Source organism: Barbus barbus, assembly GCF_936440315.1.
Source record: "Barbus barbus genome assembly, chromosome: 14".
NCBI classification, from domain to species: domain Eukaryota; kingdom Metazoa; phylum Chordata; class Actinopteri; order Cypriniformes; family Cyprinidae; genus Barbus; species Barbus barbus.
In genome coordinates, this window is record NC_136742.1 from 17,857,404 (window position 1) to 17,878,897 (window position 21,494).

A 21,494-nucleotide genomic window follows, 5' to 3' on the forward strand; every position below is an offset into this window, starting at 1 on the left:
GACCATATAAACCAAGATTTGACAAATGTTAAACTATCATGTAACAAGGTTTGCATGCTTTCACTAGATTTGGTTTGTTTTGGTGCAACTAATATTGGTTTTGATACCTCTGTTGGCAACTTTATGTAATTACACACGTGTAGGTATAAATGCGCGCCGTCAAGGAAATATTTAGGAATAAACAGCACATGAATGCAGCGCTTCGTGTCTGTCTTGTCATTTGGGTCTCGTCCCGTCTTTACTGGTAGCCCATATTTGTTAAATCGTTTTTCCAACTTTTGAGCTGTTTTAGTAAAAAAATAGATTACTGGTTTTTTTTTCACTTGACAAGAGTTGCAAAGCAACCCGACTCTCTGTATTGACTAGTTTTCCGTGAAAAAACTCCTCATTCTGCTGAATAGGCTATTGTATGGGCGTATCACGCCCAGACAAGCTATCAGATGACCTGAGCTGCATATGACGGAAGTGCTTTATAAGGCAGCTGTTTTTATACATTTACTAAAAATTACGCGCCACAGCAGTAGCCCAGACTGAACTGTCTAACAAAAGAAAGGAAATCCTAATTGCGGGGAAAATACATAATTAACAAACGTCAAACAATATATTTAAAACACGTTAAAGGCTAATGATTTGCACGATAGTTGCATAAACTATTTTAACACCAGCAAGCGGGGGGTTTTTTTTGCAGCAGTGTCATCAGTCATGGAGGGTCTCTCTCGTGCTAACAGTCTCTTCGCTCTGGATCTCTATCGGGCTCTGAGCGAGATCAATGCTGGGGGAAACATGTTCTTTTCTCCTCTGAGCGTCAGCGCAGCGCTCAGCATGGTCTACTTAGGAGCCCGCGGAGACACTGCCAAAGAAATGACAAAGGTATGAGGATCGGACAAGTTCTGTCACTGATAGAATATTTCCTAATAATTTCCGTCTGAAGTTTCTGTGTAATTCATACCACTGCATGTTTACTGATATTTAACAATGATGATGCAAAAACTAAATACTAGTTGTGTGTAGCGCCCCCTACCCTCCTAGGATTTACTCATCCCCAGTTCTGTTCGGGTGGAGCACCGGTTTCTGGTAATATGGCTCTCTACAAAATATTCAATTTATTGCTCCTCTCTAGTATTAACTTTACTTATGAGCTAAGCTATGGTTTATCTGGGTCTGAAAGTTTCTTATCACGATTGTAGTGACCAAATGATCACGGTTATCAAAATTGTCACGGTATTGGTAAAATGTGCTGGAAATGTTCAAAAAGTACTGATACATAAATGATTTAACCAATATTTATATTTAAATCAACAAACAACAACTAAAATGACTTGTGTTTGCATAATTAACAACACTAAAACGGTAACAATGATTTTAAATGACAAACATGACTGACAGGTTTATCTAATAATAACATGTACGAAATGTTCAGATAAAACTTTTAAAATGTTTCATAAAATGGTAAAGCTCATATTTCAGCCTTTAAATAAAGAAAAGGGTTAAGTCAAAATAATAACTGATTAATAAATAATTATTTTTATATGCTCCATAATTAACCTTATCCGAATTGTTTCTGTGTAGAATCTACATTAGCTTGTTTTTTTTATCAATTGGTCAAAATTTGGAGCAGGGCATGCAAATTCGGTCTGTTTTTTGGCCAGACAAAAACTACACATAGGCTGAATGTAAGTCTCTGTAAATCCACTCTCTGACACTAGGTGGTGCTTATGGAACAGCAGTTTTGGGGGGGGGGGGGGGGGGGCGGTTACCTTGGAACCTCTGTGGACAATTAAGAACACTTTATTAGCGAATAATGGAGCGAAGATAAAAACAAAATGTCATTTAATCTTTTCTGAAGACAGAACCTTCAGAGGTACATTCATATAATTAATTAATATAATTTTTGTTATTATACCTTTAATCTAAAACTCTTTTCACATAAAACGAAACTCTGCGTGCTGTATGTGCGCACGTGAGACTGTTACTTAAAACTGCTTTATGCTGGATAGTATTTATTTATCCTCAGTTGTTCAAATCGTGGTAGTCGAATACGGTTTTACATTTACATTTAGTCATTTGGCAGACGCTTTTATCCAAAGCGACTTACAATTGGGGAATACAAAAAGCGATTCATCTTGAAGAGGCAGTCAGACAGAGGAAGTGCTCGTAACACCAAGTCTCAGTCATTGTTCAAATAAGTACAAGCTAGTAGGTGGAGAGAAAGATAGAGGGAAAGTGTTTTTTTTTTTTTGTTTTTTTTTTTGAGTTTAGGATGAAGTCAAGTACTGCCGAAAGAGATGAGTTTTCAGTTGTTGCTTGAAGGTTGCCAGGGATCCGGCGTTCCAGATAGGGGTGGGAAGATTATTCCACCAGCCAGGAATGGTGAACGACAATGTTCTGGAGAGTGATTTTGAGCCTCTCTGTGATGGTACCACAAGGCGTCGCTCACTAGCAGATCTCAAACTTCTGGAGGGGATGTAGGTTCGTAATAGTGAGTGGAAGTAGGAGGGTGCAGAGCCTGTGGTAGTTCTGTACGCAAGCATCAGTGACTTGAACTGGATGCGAGCTGCCACTGGTAGCCAGTGCAAGGAGATGAAGAGAGGTGTAACATGCGCTCTTTTGGGCTCGTTGAAGATCAGTCGTGCCGCTGCATTCTGAATCATTTGTAGAGGTTTGATTGCGTTTGATGGAAGACCAGCCAGAAGAGCATTGCAGTAGTCCAGTCTAGAAACAAGAAGGGCCTGGACAAGAAGTTGCACAGCATGCTCTGTCAGAAAGGGCCTGATCTTTCTGATGTTGTGTAGTGCAAACCTGCAGGATCGAGCAGTCTTTGCAATGTGCTCTTTGAAGGTCAGCTGGTCATCAAAGATTACACCAAGATTTCTGACCGAAGTTGATGGGGTAATCATTGATGAGCCGAACTGAATCGTGAAGTCATGCCATAGAGTCGGAGTGGCAGGCTTTAATGATAATTAAAATATGACACGATAATACTAACTGTGGGGAATTTTATCATGATTTATCGTCAAACTGGTAATCGTTCCATCCATCCTTAGCTACTGGATGGGATGGATGCTGTCAATGGACCTACAATAAAGAATGTCAACTATAGTGTAAACTGTACTAATATGATACAGTAAATGAACTCACCAAGGTAAGTAAAGGCAAGTATCAAAATTAGATGAGTGTATTAATTTATATATTTATCAGTGTAAATACATAAATAGAGAAATATGTAAATAAATACGTTTATAGTCACGTGGATCAATAAACATCCAGTAAAAAGAGCTGTTCACCTTCAGGTGACTCTGTGTAACGTTTTTCAAATATTGAGCTATATCAGTATCAAATGTCAGTCACTAACCTATGTATCACAGACTATGTACAGAGTGATTAATTGTGCAAATAAGAAACATACATGGCTTGCTTAAGCAGTAAAATTTCAAAAACTAATAATTTGTTTGTGGGCGCACACACACACGCATGCATCAACCCCATTGTTGCAGGCTTGATTCGTTACTCGGGTGCGTTATGGCTGAATCAAAACACAACACTGGCCTCTTCACTCTGTGGAGCCAATCAAAATAATACAAGGTACCTCAATCTCTGTGTCTTGGATGCAATCAGACATTATGTGCTGTCCACTCTGGTTCTCACTCCATCTGACGCTGGCTGCAAATGCTTCCAAACCCACTGTCCTCTCTCCCGCTGTGCCAGAGGAAATCCAAATCACAGGGATTCAGAAGATCTACCTACCTGCAGAGCTAAAACCCTGATCGAACACATCTGTCTGTAATTATCAAGTGCTCCTTCAGATCCTATTTAGTTGGTTCAGTTGTGTTTGCTTTGGGTTGGAGCTGAACTTTGCATGAAGGTTGATCTCCAGGAACAAGATTGGGCACCCCTGTTTTAAATAATCTTTTGGAGGTATTTTCACAGCCAAATATAATTTTGCGATTAATCGACACATCATATAATTAATTAGATTAGAAATTTTAATTGACTGACAGCCCTAATACAAACACAAACCAGTGGATGTATCCTATAAACAGGTATATAAAGATTTATAAAAATATTTAGTAACCCAAATTTACCCTGGGGTACATGTGCAAATAAGTGATTCTTGGTGGATCTTTATAAATGCAATGCTTTTAAATAGGTTTAAAGCAGTACAAGAAATGCTAATATTATATATTAGTACTTTCCAGTTTCTGTTTTTTTTTTTCACTTTACAGCAGTGGTGTTACAGTATTATTGTACAGTAGTATTTTTAGTTGTTTTTTTTATGAACTTTAAAAAAAACAATTTGCATATGGTAAGGAGGTTTGTGCATGGAAGATAACCGTAATTTTCATGAAATTTATCTCAATCTCCATAATGGCAAAAATGTTTATGGTTTTTAAAAAATTATTCACTTTTTTACATTTGTGTTGTCTTTTAATTGTGGGGTGAAGCTTTGATGGTTTTAAGAGATCTACCCGTTTGTTTTTCTCTTTGCAGGTTTTGTCCTTCAGTTCTGTCTCTGATGTTCACTCTCATTTCGAGACCCTCACCTCAACTATCAACAGACCATCAGCCTCCTACATCCTCAAACTGGCCAACCGCCTCTATGGAGAGAAAACCTTCAGCTTCTTACCTGTGAGTCCATTAAACATTAGTCTTTAAAAATTAGACTCTTTGATGCTCATCATGAGCTTTGCTAAATCTTTTCGTATGAGATACTGACTCTATTTTGTCCTGCAGGAGTATTTGGACTCCACTCTGAAGATGTACCACGCTGACCTTCAGGCTGTGGACTTCATTGGAGCATCTGACGAGTCACGACAGCTCATTAACAAATGGGTGGAAGAGCAGACAGAGAGTGAGAAGTTATTATATATGAATGTGAAGGTGAATTTTTGTGGATAAAAGGTTTAGAAACAGGGATGGATACCTGCTCCTGGAGGGCCACTGTGCCACACATTTTAGTTCTAACCCTAATCAAACAATCTAATAAAAGTTTAAAGATTAATTACAATCAAAACCTTTCAACCCCCCGGCCACTGTATTAATTTACAAATTACAAATGTAAGATTTTCTAAATATCCCGAGATATCCAGATTGCTATAACAGTTTAGTGGCAAATTGAAAGTGATAATGATAATGTAAAATTTTAGAGTAATAGGATTATTTTGTAATAATTAACACCTTTTCAACACTGCTGTTTCTAAGTCACTTATATGTATGGCATGGTACAAATTGTTTTAAAATACAAATAAGCCTTTGGAAAATCTAATAAAACTGAATTAACTTGATATATTACACATACATTTAGTCCATACATGTGCTAAAGTTGAGTAGCAAATATAGCCAAGTCAAAATAGCTTTCACAAAACCCCTATAGAAAATAAATAGTTTTTATGTCAGGACCACTATCGTCAAAGATGAATGACAATTAGCATACAGTTTGGAATGGCAGTATGGTTCTGTTCTGGGCAAGAACTCCCTGCGCATCCATGCAGCCTAGCATGGATAAGAGCAGGGAGAGCAGCAATAACCCCCCAGGGTAAACAGAACCAACAAAAGTATTGCAGATTTGTTAAAGTTCAGTAATTTTATGTACACATTTTTGAATTTGTCTGATTCAAAAGAGAATCAGAAGGTTGGATCCTGACTGACAAAGGAGGAGTTGGGGATGGAGGAGGGTAATTAGCTATGGAGCAATGCGAAAACTGCTGATAATACTGAGGGACCTTATATATGGATGCTTAGGTATTTTCTTCCTATAGGTAGATGGGGATCAGCTGAGAGTCAGCTGATGCGAGCTTGACGTGACCTGCCAGAACTAACGCTATGCTCGATTATTACATTAGAAAGTCTATGGCAACAAGATTTCCAAAACACCAAAAGTTCCTAGAGACACAGCCTTGTAAGTTTAAAATGTGTTGTATTAGAAAACCTTTGAGGGCATTGAAGAAAAAGTACAATATCGTCAAGGGGGTGGGGGGTTTGATCAGAACAACTGAGAAAAAGGACATTTTGCTATATATAGGATATCATGATTTATTTAAAGTATCAGTCCATTTTGGCAAAGATTGTGCTACCTTCGATACAGAGACTGAAGCTTGATGATCAATTGACTTTTCTGCTGGACAGCCAAGCCAAAACATACATCCGAATCTGGTGAAGCTTGGTTTTGAGTGTCCTGATCAGTCTTCAGATTTAATTCTTATTGAAAATAGTTGGTGGAATTTGAATAAAACAGTGGCAACGTGAAAACCAAAGATTATCAGTGATCTGTAAGCAGTTTTCTTTTCAAGGAAGGAATGGGTCAAGATTGCAGTAGAGAGGTGACAGAAGCTTCTACAGACAGCGTTTATTAGAGGTTATAAAGAATAAAAGATTCTGCACAAAACTTGAGTATTTTTGTTCACGAATGTTTAAAGTAAATAATATATTTTTTTTCATCTTAAGCATCAAATAAGCATTTTTCATCTTTTCAGAATCCAAGGGGTTGAATAATTTTGTTTGCAAATGTATATATATTAACTTTGTATGTGTGATAGGCTGTTTATAACCTGTGAAAAAGACAAACATAAAGTAAAATGTGAGCTATAATGTGAGATATAATTTAATGCCACTGATCAGAATACAGTAAATAATCAGATACTGATTTTTGTTTTTTGTTTCAGATAAAATTAAAGATCTTCTTCAGCCCTGTGACATAAATGGGCTGACCCGACTAGTTCTGGTTAATGCCATCTACTTCAAAGGAACCTGGATGCACACATTTGAAGCATTAATAACTAGAGAAATGCCATTTAAAATAAACCAGGTTTGATTCAGGGCAACAACATGTGAAAAATGAATATAAAGTCCATGTGTTAAATTTTAGTCATTTTGTATGTACTTTGCATTTCTACATTTAATGGCAATTGTCTTCCATTAGAATGAGTGCCGGCCTGTGCAAATGATGCACCAGAAAGAGATGTTTCCCTTCAGATACATCCCAGAGTCTAAACTGCAGGTGCTGGAGTTACCATATGAACAGGAGGAACTCAGCATGTTGATCCTTCTTCCAGACGAAACTCAGGAAGGCTCTGACCCTCTTCTGAAGGTCAGAAAAGTGCCGTGATGGATAGTTTTGACAATGCTCTAGATTAGTTTGGTGCTATGTATTTTATTTTTTTTTCTGTGTATGTTTGACAGCTGGAGAGTGAGTTGACCCTTGACAAGCTCCTTGACTGGACCAAAAGAGACAAAATGGCCATGCGAATGGATATCGACGTCCATTTGCCAAAGTTCAAGCTGGAGGTTGAGAGCTCCCTATCAGAAATACTGCAAGAGATGGGTATGAGCTCTGTGTTCCAGGAAACAAAGGCTGATCTGACAGGCATAAGCAGTAAATGTGGTCTCTTCATTTCAGCAGTGGTTCACAAAGCTTTTATTGAGGTGAATGAGGAAGGCACTGAGGCAGCAGCAGCCACTGCAGTCATTGTGGAGTGTGACTGTGCTGTCCAGTTTAAAAGTTTTATAGCAGATCACCCCTTCATGTTCTTCATCAGGCACAACCCCACTAACAGCATTCTCTTCCTTGGCAGATTCAGAGGTCCATCCTAGAAATGTTTCTGTTTGTTAAACCCAAATGAAGAAAAGTGTGATTCTTCGTGTTTATTAAATATCACATCATATACATGTATGTCTTCTCAAATTACATTATTCCAGATCACTTATACAAATTTAAATTTTGAATGTCAAGGAGTCTGCTTTTAGCATACTATAACATCCTGAATCAGTGACGAGATTGTTGTAATAAAGAGGTGTTTTATTTAAGTGTGCTAAATATAGCACCATACATTGCCCGGCTTGCACCTGCAAAATTAACGAGAGAGAGAGAGAGAGAGAGAGAGAGACACAGACACACACACGGCCTCCTCAACAACATACAGCATAACGCAAGCCATTTTAACATTTAATTCTTAAAATATAATAGTATCTATTCTCATGCTACTTCTATAATTTTTAAGCTAGCTACTATCAAGTGTCCACTGTAGAGTTACATTAAAAATCTTACTAGTAGAATAAAATATAGATGTGTACTAGTGTCTAACTGTCTATTGAATAATTACTAGGAGTTTATCAATAATAGTATCCAAAAATGTAAAACTAGTATGTATGTAACAGGTATGAGTAAATAATGAATAAATAAAAGTATGTAAAAAAAGAAATACTGTTTAATAGGTTTTCAAATCTGTCCTGGAGCACCCCCAGCACTGTCTCTCTGAGCACACCCGATTCATCTCTTCAGCTCATTACTGGACGACCTGAGGTGGATGTGTCAGACAAGGGAGACATGCAAAATGTGGAGTGTGGGGTAGTAGTTACAGTAATAATATTACAGTTAGCATCAATAAAACAGACTTGAAGTCCAACAATCAAGTAATTTCTAGATTTATTTTCATAATTTTCTCAACTCATGAACACATGAAGTCACCAGAGCAGCAGGCAAGATTGAAATATGGAAAAGATTACATTCAACGGACATTACACTGATTTTGGGAGAAGAAAAGATCATCTGAACGCTGATGTGAAGTAGTATTACTTTACTCTGGCATTACATTGTTTGCCCACCCACATCCTTCTGATCCTGATATAAATTATATTACTATAATTAAAAATCTTTTTAATTAAATTAAATTTTTACAAACTTTTGCTATTTCTTTTGATAAAATACATCATGAAATATAATCGTATAAGGTTAATACAACACTTAAAAGTCACTATATCACCACTGAGTGTTTGTAATAACTTCTGACTCTGATCCAATGTGTATTTTGGCCAAATGATGAGGCAGATATATCTTGTTAGTAACAATTTAGAAGACTGTTTTTGGGTAAAATAAGCAATTGCAACTTCAGTGGGGCGTGAAGGAAAAGTAATGTAACTAGTAGTGTAACTAATTACTGATGCCAGAAAGTAATATGTAAAGAAACAATATTAATTTTGAAAGAAGAAATAGTAACAAGAAATAATTTTCAGTAATGAGCCCATAAAAAGTAAGTACTAGGTGCCAATAGCCTCGTGGTTAGTGCACAGACACAGTGCAACTGTGCTCAATCCCATCTATAGATCTTTTTGCTGATCCCACTCCTCTCCCTCCATCCCTCGCTCACCGCTTTCCTGTCTGCTCTTTACCGTCCTGTCCATTAAAGGCATAAAAGGCCATAAATAGGCCTATACCTTTTTAAAATGAAAAAGTAGAAGTACTAGTATAGTAGTAATACAGGGGCTCTCAACTCTGGCCCTTGAGATCCACTTTCCTGCAGAGTTTAGATCCAACCTTGATAAAAACTTGCCTGCCTGTAACTTTCCTGAATACCTTGATTAGCTTGTTCAGGTGCGTTTGATAGGGTTGGAGCTAAACTCTGCAGGAAAGTGGACTTTGAGGGCCACAGTTGAAACCCCTGTAGGAATAGGTATTAGTATCAAAAACAGATCTCAAACTCAATTCCTGAAGGGCCACAGCTCTGCAGAGTTTAGCTTCAACCAGCTCCAACTCACACCTGCTTGGAAGTTTTCTAGTTATCCTGAAGACCTTGATTAGCTAGATCAGGTGTGTTTGATTAGGGTTGGAGCTAAACTGTGCAGAGCTGCGGCCCTCCAGGAATTGAGTTTGAGACCTACTAAGAAAGTACTATTGCCCAATGAATAACTATATCAATTATATGTAACACTTAAGATTAGAGAACACAATTCACTATTAACTACTTCTTTATTATTATACATTTTACTATATATTGGCTGCTTATTAGAACTTATGAAGCACATATTGAAGCCTTATTCTGCATGACCATACTCTAGATCAGGGTTCCTCAAATCTTTCCCTGGAGGGCCAATCTGCTGCAGAGTTTAGCTCCAACCCTAATCAAACTCACCTGTGATTTTCTAATGATCGTGAAGGAGTGGGCCAGATTTGAAGATCCCTGCTCTAGATCAGTGGTTCCCAAACCTGTCCTGGAGGCCCCCCTGCCCTGCACCTTTTGTATATCTCCCTTATCTAATACACCTGATCCATTCATCAGCTTGTTAGTAGAGACTGCAAGAACTCAATTGGGTGTGTTTGATTAGGGAGACATAACATATGCAGGGCAGGGGGTCCTGCTCCAGGACAGGTTTGGGAACCACTGCTCTAGATCCCTTAACATAACTACTACAACGACTACCTTACTTATTATCAATAAAAAGCAAATTAGTTAATAGTCTATGTGTTCCCTAATCTAAAGTGTTTCTAAAATTGAGTAGCCTACTAGTAGTCACAATTGGAATACTGTAGTCTACTGAATGGCAGATCCCCATAGAAATCAAATGTCAAAAAATTTAAATGTTATTAGTGACTTTAGTTCTTTATTTGTAACCTGTGAAAGACCAGTCCTCACACATCTGGACAAAAAAGACTCATATGTCAGGATGCTGTTCATAGACTTCAGTTCAGCATTCAACACAATCATCCCTCACTCACAAACTGGTCCAGCTGGGGCTCAACACCTCTCTGTGCAACTGGATGTTGGACTTCCTGACCGGGAGACCTCAAGCAGTACGGGTTGGCAGTAACACATCAAGAACCATCACACTGAACACTGGGGTCCCCCAAGGATGTGTGCTGAGCTCCCTCCTCTTCACTCTGCTGACCCACGACTGCACACCGTCACACAACTCTAACCTGTTTATTAAGTTTGCGGATGACACAACTGTGGTGGGTCTCATTAGCAACAGAGATGAGACAAACTACAGGAGCGAGGTGAGCCGCCTGGCCGGGTGGTGCAGTGACAACAATCTCTCTCTGAATGTGGAGAAGACGAAGGAGATTGTTGTTGACTTCAGGAGAGTACACACTCAGCATGCCCCTCTGACCATCAATGGTGTGACTGTAGAGAGAGTGAGCAGCACCAAGTTCCTGGGTGTGCACATCACAGAAGACCTCTCCTGGACTAACAACACTGTAGCACTGGCCAAGAAAGCACAGCAGCGTCTCTACTTCCTCCGCAAACTCAGAAGAGCCAGAGCCCCGGCTCCCATCATGTGCACCTTCTACAGAGGCACCATCGAGAGCATCCTAACCAGCTGCATCACTGTGTGGTATGGCGCTTGCAACGCATCCTGCCGCAAGTCACTTCAGCGCATAGTGAGAGCAGCTGAGAAGATTGTTGGTGTCTCTCTCCCCTCCCTCCAGGACATTTACAGCACCCGTCTCACCCGCAAAGCCCTCCGCATTGCAGGTGATCCCACCCACGCGACACACAGCTTCTTCGGTCTGCTGCCATCAGGGAGGAGACTGCGGAGTCTCCAGGCGAGGACCAGCAGACTGAAGGACAGCTTCATACATCAGGCTGTCAGGTAAGCTGAACTCCCTCCCGTCCCCGCCCCCCCCTCCCCTCTTTCAAGATTCAAGAGTTTTTATTTGTCACATACACAATTATACAGGGTATAACCAGCAGTGAAATGTAGGTCAGGTCCGTTCCAAGGACAGTGCAATTATATAGAATACAAATATTAAGAAGGAGAAAAGTACAAAACATAAAATAAAAGAATAAAATGAAATAAAACATAAGATAAAAAGTATAAATATAAATGTGCAGGTCAGTATGTTGTTGACTTAAATAGTAATAAGAGGAATGTGCAAAAATAATGTGCAAAAAGTTGTACAGGGTATTTGAATAGCAGCAATATGAGGTAGAGAAAAATTATGAATAGCTTATTGATATATGATATTTACATGGAGAAAAATTATGAATAGCTTATTGATATGGTGATATTACATGGAGTCAAGTGATGTTATGACACAGAGTTAGAGTTTAGGAGCCTGATGGCCTGGGGGAAGAAGCTCCTCCTAAGTCTCTCAGTTTTTGCCATCAGGCTACGGAAGCGCTTACCAGATGGAAGCAAAGTGAATAGTCGGTTAGCAGGGTGATTTGAGTCCTTGAAGATTTTAACAGCTCTATTTTTGCAGCGTTTGAGGTAGATGTCCTGCAGAGAGGGGAGAGCAGACCCTGAGATGCGCTCAGCTAGGCGCACCACTCTCTGTAGTGCTTTGCAGTCCTGATTGGAGCTGTTTCCATACCACACTGAGATGCACTGAGTCAGATGCACTTTTACACCATGCAACACTGAACTCTGACACTATGAGCCCCCCACCCCCCAACTTAAAAACTGTGACCAGCACCTGTCACTTGTGCAGCATTGGACTGATCACTACCTCATCCTGCATTGACTGCAAAATACCTCTTCGGATAGTCTGATATAAGGACTGTTCTCCCTACTGACAAGCTCTTCTTGCACTACACCTATATCTGCACAGTTTTGTTTTATTTAACTGGTTTGCACTCTATCTATTCTGCCATGCGCCTTATGCCACTTTATCTATTTCTTTATTTTTCTACAATGTCCTCATTTGTGTAGCTGTATAGTTGTATGCACATATGTTTAAACTGTATTATCTGTATTTGAACGTGTTTAATGTTAACTGTATGCACCAAGGGTCTGAGAGTAACGCAATTTAAATTCTGTGTATGTACATGTGGAAGAATTGACAATAAAGCAGACTTGACTTGACTTGAGAGAGCCTAAATGTGAATTCAAAAGTATAACCTATAATTTGAAGCAACTAGTTTTGGAGCCCTCTATAGTAGGCTTACATAATTATGTTGTTCATAAAATTGATGGGAAAACTGAGAAGGAAGTGAAACCTTGTGAATGGGTGGGGTTGCTTTTTATACAAATTACAGTCCTCTCCGATCACACAAAGAAGCAGAGTGACAGTAAGCTGCTCTAAAAATATATAGTTTCTGTTAACAAGCAACTTTTCCTATTAACTAGCGGTGTAGTGGATCCAAACGACCTCAGCTGCCACATTTACTGCGCACTGTGGAACGAGTTGTCATCAGTCATGGAGGGTCTCTCTCGTGCTAACAGTCTCTTCGCTCTGGATCTCTATCGGGCTCTGAGCGAGATCAATGCTGGGGGAAACATGTTTTTTTCTCCTCTGAGCATCAGCGCAGCGCTCAGCATGGTCTACTTAGGAGCCCGAGGAGACACTGCCAAAGAAATGACAAAGGTACGAGGATCTAACACGTTAGGCTACTGTTGGTAACTATTTTACTTGAATTTGTACGCATTTCGATTGTGTCTGTAAAGTTTCTGTAAATTCTGCTGTCGACATCTAATTTCGCACTACTTAGCCTAGGACTATTAAGAGGTTTTTTTACTTTTTTTTATTTTTTTTATTGCAATTAAAGACCGTACAGGAAGTAGACTACTAAATACTGCGAAATTCAAATAGCCTAATGTATAATTATTTCGACTTACATTGGTAAGGTTTATTTGCATTTAGAGATTTAGGCACACTAAAACTGACACAAAAGCTGCATTTCTTTAAGTAAAATACATGTTTTTCTTTTGATTTTGAACTGAAAGTACGGCCGTTGGAGACAAGACCCACCCAAGTTTTAAATTCGATATTGTACCCACTCACTTTTACCGTCTTTAATTCAGCGTAAAGTTTACTTCCCAGAGCGCCGTCAGTCAAATCCATTCCACTTAAGGAATGCCCTAATAAATTAATCCATTCCGCGTTTTAGCTGCAGCCTTGACTTCCACGCTGCTGCTTCAAATCTATTCCAATTGGCTCATTAAGAGTCCATATAAATGAAACTCCATTCCGTATTTTCACTACTCGCGTCTGCTGCACTCTTGCAACACAGCAAAGGAAACAAAGCATATTATCACATCTGCAGCTCAGGAAACCAATGTTGAGTGACAGGACGCTGGTTGATTGGTATCTGTTAACTCTCGTTCACACCAACACGGCTGTCCGGAACTAAAATGAAGTCTGATTCTCACATGAGATTAGTCTGGTCAGACCAATGAAAAAATAAAAAAACAGCAGTAAATGCACATGTGATCAGTGTGTAAAGACTTTCATTGACTCTGTTGCAAAACATAAGACGCATGAAAATCCACCCTGGAGAGAAGCCGTTCACATGTGATCAGTGCGGAAAGAGCTTAGAATGCACCGCAGAGTTTAGCTCCACCCCGGTAAAATTCATAAAATTTGAGTATCCCTGAAATAGACCTTAAGAGACGCATGGGGATCCACACTGGAAAGAAGCCATATGCATGCCATGTGATAAATGTGGGAAGAGTTTCACAGATCAGTGTGGTAAACACTTTTGTTGTGCTTTTCCACTACTCCTCCTCTTCTCTCGAAATGCTTTGGCTCTTATAAGTCAGCAAAGAAAAAGATCTGGCCCATTTGGTTTCACGTGTACTTATTCTTTGTATTTGCTTCAAGTAATGATTGATTAAACTCATGATTCCTTTTATCAAAAAAAAAAAAAAAAAAAAATAGAACGCTTTCCTCTGACTTTTCCGGGAAAAGATTCAAAGCTTCGTCTGTTCGAAAACAAGGCCATCTGGTGGTTCGTAAAGAATAAAGCAGCCAAAAGCCTGTGAAAGACGCGCTGTCGGACGAATCGAGATGGTCCTCACTGCAGAACACAATATCCAGGGGGCGAGGGTGGATCCAGATCCACTCATCCATCTCCACCCCCTAGATGTGGATCCAGACCCACCCCTTGTTCTGCAGTGAGGGGCTACTGGACGAATCAGCCAGCACACATTCCACATAGATTGACTCATGTTACCTGCACAAATAAAAGCCCGACTGCGCGCGTGTGTGTGTTTATTGAATTTCTCTCTCTGATAAAATAATTTATCTATTAAACTGTGGCATTAAATACGAAAATCAGTATGATATAGAGCAGTGATCCTCAAATCTGGCTCGCGAGATCCACTTTCCTGCAGAGTTTAACTCTAGCCCTAATCAAACACACCTGACCACACACCTAATCAATGTCTTCAAGATCATTAGAAAAATCACAGGTAGCTAGGTGTTTTTGATAAGAGCTAAACTCTGCAGGAAAGTGGATCTCGCGAGCCAGATCTGAGGATCACTGATATAGAGGAATAATGTACAAATTTAATAACGTGAAAACTCTGGATATTTTTCATAATTGGGTTATAGTTTGTCATCGTCACTTAAACTATGATAACTATTTTTGACACATTTAACTTGTTTCACAGAAAAAAAAAAATTACACAGTCCTTAATGGGGGCGTTTTCCCCCACTCTACCCGATATGAATTGCATATGGTGATATATATATATATATATATTTATTTTTCCTGAAATAATTTTTATTCTTCATATTCATATTATTTTTCATATTATTAGGTGCTACTTGTATGACTGGGTATTTAAAATGTAATTATGTAATTGAATAAGTCTGAGTGAAATGTGACCTTTTGTGACAGTGTCAGGTTTTTGAGAGGTTTTGTAAAATGTATTTTGCAGGTTTTGTCCTTCAGTTCTGTCTCTGATGTTCACTCTCATTTCGAGACCCTCACCTCAACTATCAACAGACCATCAGCCTCCTACATCCTCAAACTGGCCAACCGCCTCTATGGAGAGAAAACCTTCAGCTTCTTACCTGTGAGTCCATTTCATAGATGTGGAATAACATGTTGACAAGGGCTTCTGCGGTTTAGGTGAATACACACATATTGCACATGCAATGAGGCCCTCAGAGAACCATGTGAACCACATTCAATTATTTCAATAGAATATCAAATATTTTATTTATAATCCAATTCAACAACAATCATCATTGATATTGTTCTCCAGTCTTGCTCATTAGAGGATGCTCTATTCTGCCTAATAATATGACATTTTCATGCATCCTGTATGTTTTTATTGTGTGTATTATGCAGGAGTATTTGGACTCCACTCTGAAGCTGTACCACGCTGGCCTTCAGGATGTGGACTTCATTGGAGCATCTGACGAGTCACGACAGCTCATTAACAAATGGGTGGAAGAGCAGACCGAGAGTGAGAATTTAGTAACATAAAATCTATCAAGATGTAGATGGGAATAATAGGCGAATCACATTCAGCTTTATTTGCCTTATATGTGAACGCATATTTAGTATATGACTGTATAAATGCAAATGATCAGAACATTATAAATAATGAAATGCTGTTTTTTTTTTTTTTTTTTTTTTTTTTTTTTTTCTTCTTCAGATAAAATTAAAGCTCTTCTTCAGCCGGGTGTGGTAAATGGGCTGACCCGACTAGTTCTGGTTAATGCCATCTACTTCAAAGGGAACTGGATGCACATATTTGAAACAAGAAACACTAAAGAAATGCCATTTAAAATAAACCAGGTGCAATCTGCATTTTCTTTCAGGGGTGCAACAGCATATGAAAAATTTATATAAAGTTGATGTTGAATTTTTAAAAAAGTAATTTTTGTATGTAATATACATTGCTTCATTTAATGAAATTTGTCTTCAATCAGAATGAGAGCCGGCCTGTGCAAATGATGTACCAGAAAGAGACATTCCCCTTCAGGTGCATCCCAGAGTCTAAACTGCAGGTGCTGGAGTTACCATATGAACAGGAGGAGCTCAGCATGCTGATCCTTCTTCCAGACGAAACTCAGGATGGCTCTGACCCTCTTCTGAAGGTCAGCAAAAGGGTTTGAATCCTATGGAATAGTTTGGTGCTGTGTATGTTTTATTTTTTTTTTAGCATGTACACGCGTTGTCAGAATTGTTGGTACCCTTGGTAAATATGATTAAAGAAAGGTGTGAAAATTAATCTCAAAACTCAAACTCTCCTTCTCACCGTAGATTAGGACGATATAGACACACGTCCTCTTCCAGGCAGTTTCCTAACATTTTATGATGATTGGAAACTCTTAATTATTGCCCTTATGGTGGAAATGGGAATTTTTACTGCTCTAGCTCTTTTCTTAAAGCCACTTCACTAATTTGTGAAGCTCAATTATCTTTTGCTGCACATCAGAAATATATTATTTGTTTTTTCTCATTGTGATGGATGATTAAGGGAATTTGGACTTTGTTTTCCCTCCTATTTATATTTCTGTGAAACAGGAAGCCATGGCTGGATAATTTCATGTTCATAATCAACCTGGAGTGCTCAAAATTGTGAATCTGAATGGGAATATACTTCAGAGATATTTTACTTAAGAATTTCTAGGGGTGCCAACAATTGTGTCTGTGTATTTGAGAAAAACATTTATTTCATAATGAGATTTTCCCCCATTTTCAATTGTTTTAGTTCAATGAAAGGTTAGATTTTTTTTTTATTTTTTTTTTTTATAAAATATCAAAAGGATTAATAATGCAGGTTTATTTTCAGAGCCTTCTTTGATTATATTTACCAAGGGTACCAACAATTCTGACCACGTGTGTATGTCTGTGTGTGTTTAACAGCTGGAGAGCGAGTTGACCCTTGACAAGCTGCTTGACTGGACCAGAAGAGACAAAATGGGCACATGGATGGACATCAGAGTCCATTTGCCAAAGTTCAAGCTGGAGATTGAGCGCTCCCTATCAGAAATACTGCAAAAGATGGGTATGAGCTCTGTGTTCCAGGAAACAAAGGCTGATCTGACAGGCATAAGCAGTAAAGGTGGTCTCTTCATTTCAGCAGTGGTTCACAAAGCTTTTATTGATGTGAATGAGGAAGGCACTGAGGCAGCAGCAGCCACTGCAGGCTTTACATTTTTATGTGCCCGCAGCTCAGAAAGTTTCACAGCAGATCATCCGTTCATGTTCTTCATCAGGCACAACCCCACTAACAGCATCCTCTTCCTTGGCAGATTCAGAGGCCCATTCTAATTTTTCAGTTTTTAATGACGAATTTGTTATATATATATATATATATATATATATATATATATATATATATATATATATATATATATATATATATATATATATATATATTAGGCAAACAAAATAATTCACACCATTTATTTTTGTGTTCACAAATGGCATATCAGATCATTTATTGTAATGTCATTTTAGAGCCATACATTTTGGTTTTGAGCATGACCCTTTCAGTTGCATGTTTGTCTTAAATTAGTTGTAGGGAAAACTGGCAAAATATAGGCTGGGTATTGTCTTTTACAATGAGTCATATCCTCTTTTCACTTCACTTTGTGTAGCTGAATTCATGCAGAGCTGACAGACTCAGAACACAAGTAGTGCACAAAAAGAGAGTTCTCTAATGTGTATTTTTTATGTTTCAGCAAATATAAAAACAATCGTCAAATGCTTAGAATAATGTAGGTTTGTTTTGTTTTTGTTTCTTATGCTCATCATGGCTGCATTTATTTGATCAAAAATACAGTAAAAACATTTTTTTTCTGTTATGGAAAGCAGAATTTTCATAATACAGTCTTCAGTGTCACATGATCTCAGGGACGGACTGGGAATAAAAAATTGCCCTGGATTTTCTCCCAAATAGGCCCACCACAACTACAGTACAAACAGTCGCTATATCTCACAATATTGCAGCAATCCTGTCGCATTTATGGCAAATAACATCACAAAACCCATGATGACACTGCTGACAAAAACAATAGAAACCATCACAGAAATTCTAATGATTTCCACAACAAATACCACTACAATTTGGGACATATTACGTTAGGATTTTTTTTTTTTTTTTTTTTTTTTTTTAATGACCAATTACCAATAGAGACCAACAGGCACCATTACAATTTCCATTAAAACCAATAGAATTCTCATTATAAATCAGTAAAACCATTGCAAATTATGTGCTGGTTTTTATTTTATTTTTTCAGCATGGGATTGAAATAAATATATACTGTATTATTGTATGAACTAAAATAATAAAGCCCTCCCTACACCTACCCTAACCCTACCTTATACTTTTTCAACTTTTTGATTATTTCCTTAATTTTTATATATTAAAAAAAAATGCTTTTGTAATGTGATTTGAAATTTGAAAACGAAAAAAAGGTCGCCAAAAGGCAGATTCGAACCCGGGTCGATCGCGTCAAAATGAGCATAACACACGCTTTACCATCTGCGCCACTGGAGCTGAAGCCACTTGGCTATCATTTGTAAATTTAGCTAGCCTAATCACACGTTGGTGGCCGACGACCGCGGAATGGACTTCTCCAGAACGGCCAGATGGCCAGTCCGCCCCTGCATGATCTTTCAGAAATCAATTCATGTTTATTTAGTGCTTTCACAATATATATCATTTCAAAGCAGCTATGCAGAAAATGTTTCAATTTCAATTTAGAGTAATCTGTTATCAGAGGTGACAAAGTAGTGTCCAAATGGCAGAAATATACAGTTCTATAGAACTGTACATTTCTGCCATTTGGACATTACTTTATGACATTTCCTATAGGATGCTACAAGTCATGCATTTATAAAAAAATAAAATTACGGGTTGTGTTATGTATGGCATGCGTATATTGTCATTTTAGAATCTGTTTAATAAAAATAATGAAAAAAAAAAATCATGCATTTATTTAATGTGTATTCATGCAGAAATAATAAAACATGTTTAAAGCAATGATCAGTGTTGGGGAAAGTTACTTTTAAAAGTAATGCGTTACAATATTGCATTACTTCATAAAAAATGATCTAATTGTGTTACTTAGTTACTTTTTATGTCAAGTAATTCATTGTTACTTTTGCATTACTTTTTGTTACCTGGGCTGGGCTTACGTATTTTTAATAACCGAAAAATCAAAAGTTATATTTTTGGTGACTGTAAAGGCCCTTTCACACCAAGAATGAAATTAATAAACTTCAGGCTGAAGAAAATGGCTCTGCACTTACTCGCAATTTCTCTCAACACGGCGACAGGAAAGGTGTCAGTAAATCAATAGGAAAACACAGTAACTTGCTTTACATATTTGAAAAAGTAACTCAGATATTTTCTTGTTCATTTAAAAGTAATACATTACTTTGCTAGTTACTTGAAAAAAGTAATCCGATTACGTAAGGAAAATCTGAGGTCCTTGCAGGAGTTGGCATAATCTCTTCTCAGATGCTAGACTGGAGCTTCCATATTCTCTAGTTACCTTCGGTATCCTGACGTAGAAGCAGAAAAGCAAATGGTGAATAATTAGTATAACGGCTGTTAATAACATTTAACGAAAAAGATAATCTCAGATTTTACTGGAGTACAAGGTTATTAGATAGATAATAAGAATGCTTGGCTAAAGTGTCCTTAATCTAGATTTAAACTGGAGTCCCAAACTTCATCAGCAAGGCTATTCCAAAGCTAAATGCGACCACTTCTTTAGTGGTCTTTGCTATCATATATCAAAAGTTCTGAGTTTTGGGACCTTACAGAGTGTGATGAGCTTGATAAAAGTCCGGTTAAGTACGCAGGAGCTAAACCCTTTTAGGGCCTTGTAAGCAAGTAGCAATACTTTGTAGTCAATATGGAACTTAATACACTAAAAAAATGCTGGGTTAAAAGCAACCATTTGTAATGAAATGTAACGACACACGATAGAAGATTTTAAAAGACAAACTGTTTTTATTATATATCAACATAAACACATTGCTAGACATTATTGAACACATCTAGTTAACATTTATAATTAATATTCAGCTAAAGTGTTGTAAGGATACGTAACAGAACAATGTGTTTAAAGAGCATAAAAATAATATAAAGAAGACATAGGTCCTGCTTGATGTTGATTAATAACAGCAGTGATGTTTTACAACATTATAGGCTACATAGTTGTAGTCATGTTGCCGGAAATTGGGTAATCACTGTCCCAAGGTGTAGTGAGCCAGGGTCCTTCCCAGTGACCGGATTCATGTACACAATATACTGATTCACAAGCTAGGGAGCTGACTGAGACACCCTGTGACAATTTACAAAATAGAAGACATGGAAACATGAACCGAAACAAAACCTAGAACAGAGGTGACACAAACAGGACACAAGCATTTTTATTTCTTTAAAACATACAGGAATGGCTTTACAAAAGCACATTGTTATGAACCCCTATTAAGGTTTAGCAGAATCGGGAATGCAACATAACAGACAGTTGAAAAAAAAAAGTGAAATTTCTAAAATAATTAACAAAAAAAAACAACACAAAATCATACATATTAGCATATATTATGCCGGTGTCAATATAACTTTTTCATTCAATGTGAATTAAAAATGTTTATGTAATAACTGTTTCACAGTTAAAATAGATTCTTTGAGACCGTAAGGGTCAGGTCATCGTGGGTCCCAGAGGACATTATTAATCTGTGCATTAAACCCTGATGTTAAGAGCAACCTCATTACCCCTAAACATTTATTTAAACCCTTACACAGTGTAAATGTAGTGAACAGCTCCTGGATGCTTCGTATCATTGTTAAAGAAGATGTGCTGTTCAGATATAGAAACGCTCTTCATTAACTGCAAGCCGTTCTACTCGCCGCGGGAGTTCTGCTCGTTCATTCTCGTGAGTGTCTACATTCCACCGCAAGCGAATGCGAGATCAGCTTTACAGAAACTCGCTGATCAGATCACAGACAGAACAAAAACACCCAGACTCTGTTTTAATCTTTCTCGGGGACTTTAATAAAGCAATTCTCTCCCACAAACT

General features: G+C 37.9%; 2 protein-coding genes across 4 annotated transcripts; both read left to right on the plus strand.

Annotated features, from left to right (window-relative positions):
* The first annotated feature begins 438 nt into the window (after positions 1-438).
* Positions 439-8,184, plus strand: LOC306880110 (leukocyte elastase inhibitor-like). Of its 2 annotated transcripts, XM_079433419.1 has the most exons (7): positions 439-870; positions 4,489-4,626; positions 4,732-4,849; positions 6,660-6,802; positions 6,917-7,084; positions 7,177-7,318; positions 7,397-8,178. In XM_079433419.1, the coding sequence occupies exons 1-7, from the start codon at positions 703-705 to the stop codon at positions 7,585-7,587; spliced, it is 1,068 nt and encodes a 355-aa protein (XP_079289545.1). In that variant the 5' UTR covers positions 439-702; the 3' UTR covers positions 7,588-8,178. The 2 variants fall into 2 exon arrangements, with proteins under 2 accessions (XP_079289545.1, XP_079289544.1); XM_079433418.1 differs by having other exon boundaries at positions 7,177-8,184.
* A 4,498-nt stretch (positions 8,185-12,682) lies between these two features.
* Positions 12,683-18,821, plus strand: LOC306880111 (leukocyte elastase inhibitor-like). Of its 2 annotated transcripts, XM_079433421.1 has the most exons (7): positions 12,683-13,078; positions 15,376-15,513; positions 15,792-15,909; positions 16,102-16,244; positions 16,379-16,546; positions 17,319-17,671; positions 18,602-18,821. In XM_079433421.1, exons 1-7 carry the CDS (start codon positions 12,911-12,913, stop codon positions 18,621-18,623), a joined length of 1,110 nt encoding a protein of 369 aa, XP_079289547.1. In that variant the 5' UTR covers positions 12,683-12,910; the 3' UTR covers positions 18,624-18,821. The 2 variants fall into 2 exon arrangements, with proteins under 2 accessions (XP_079289547.1, XP_079289546.1); XM_079433420.1 differs by lacking the exon at positions 18,602-18,821 and having other exon boundaries at positions 17,319-17,769.
* The last annotated feature ends 2,673 nt before the right edge of the window (positions 18,822-21,494 follow it).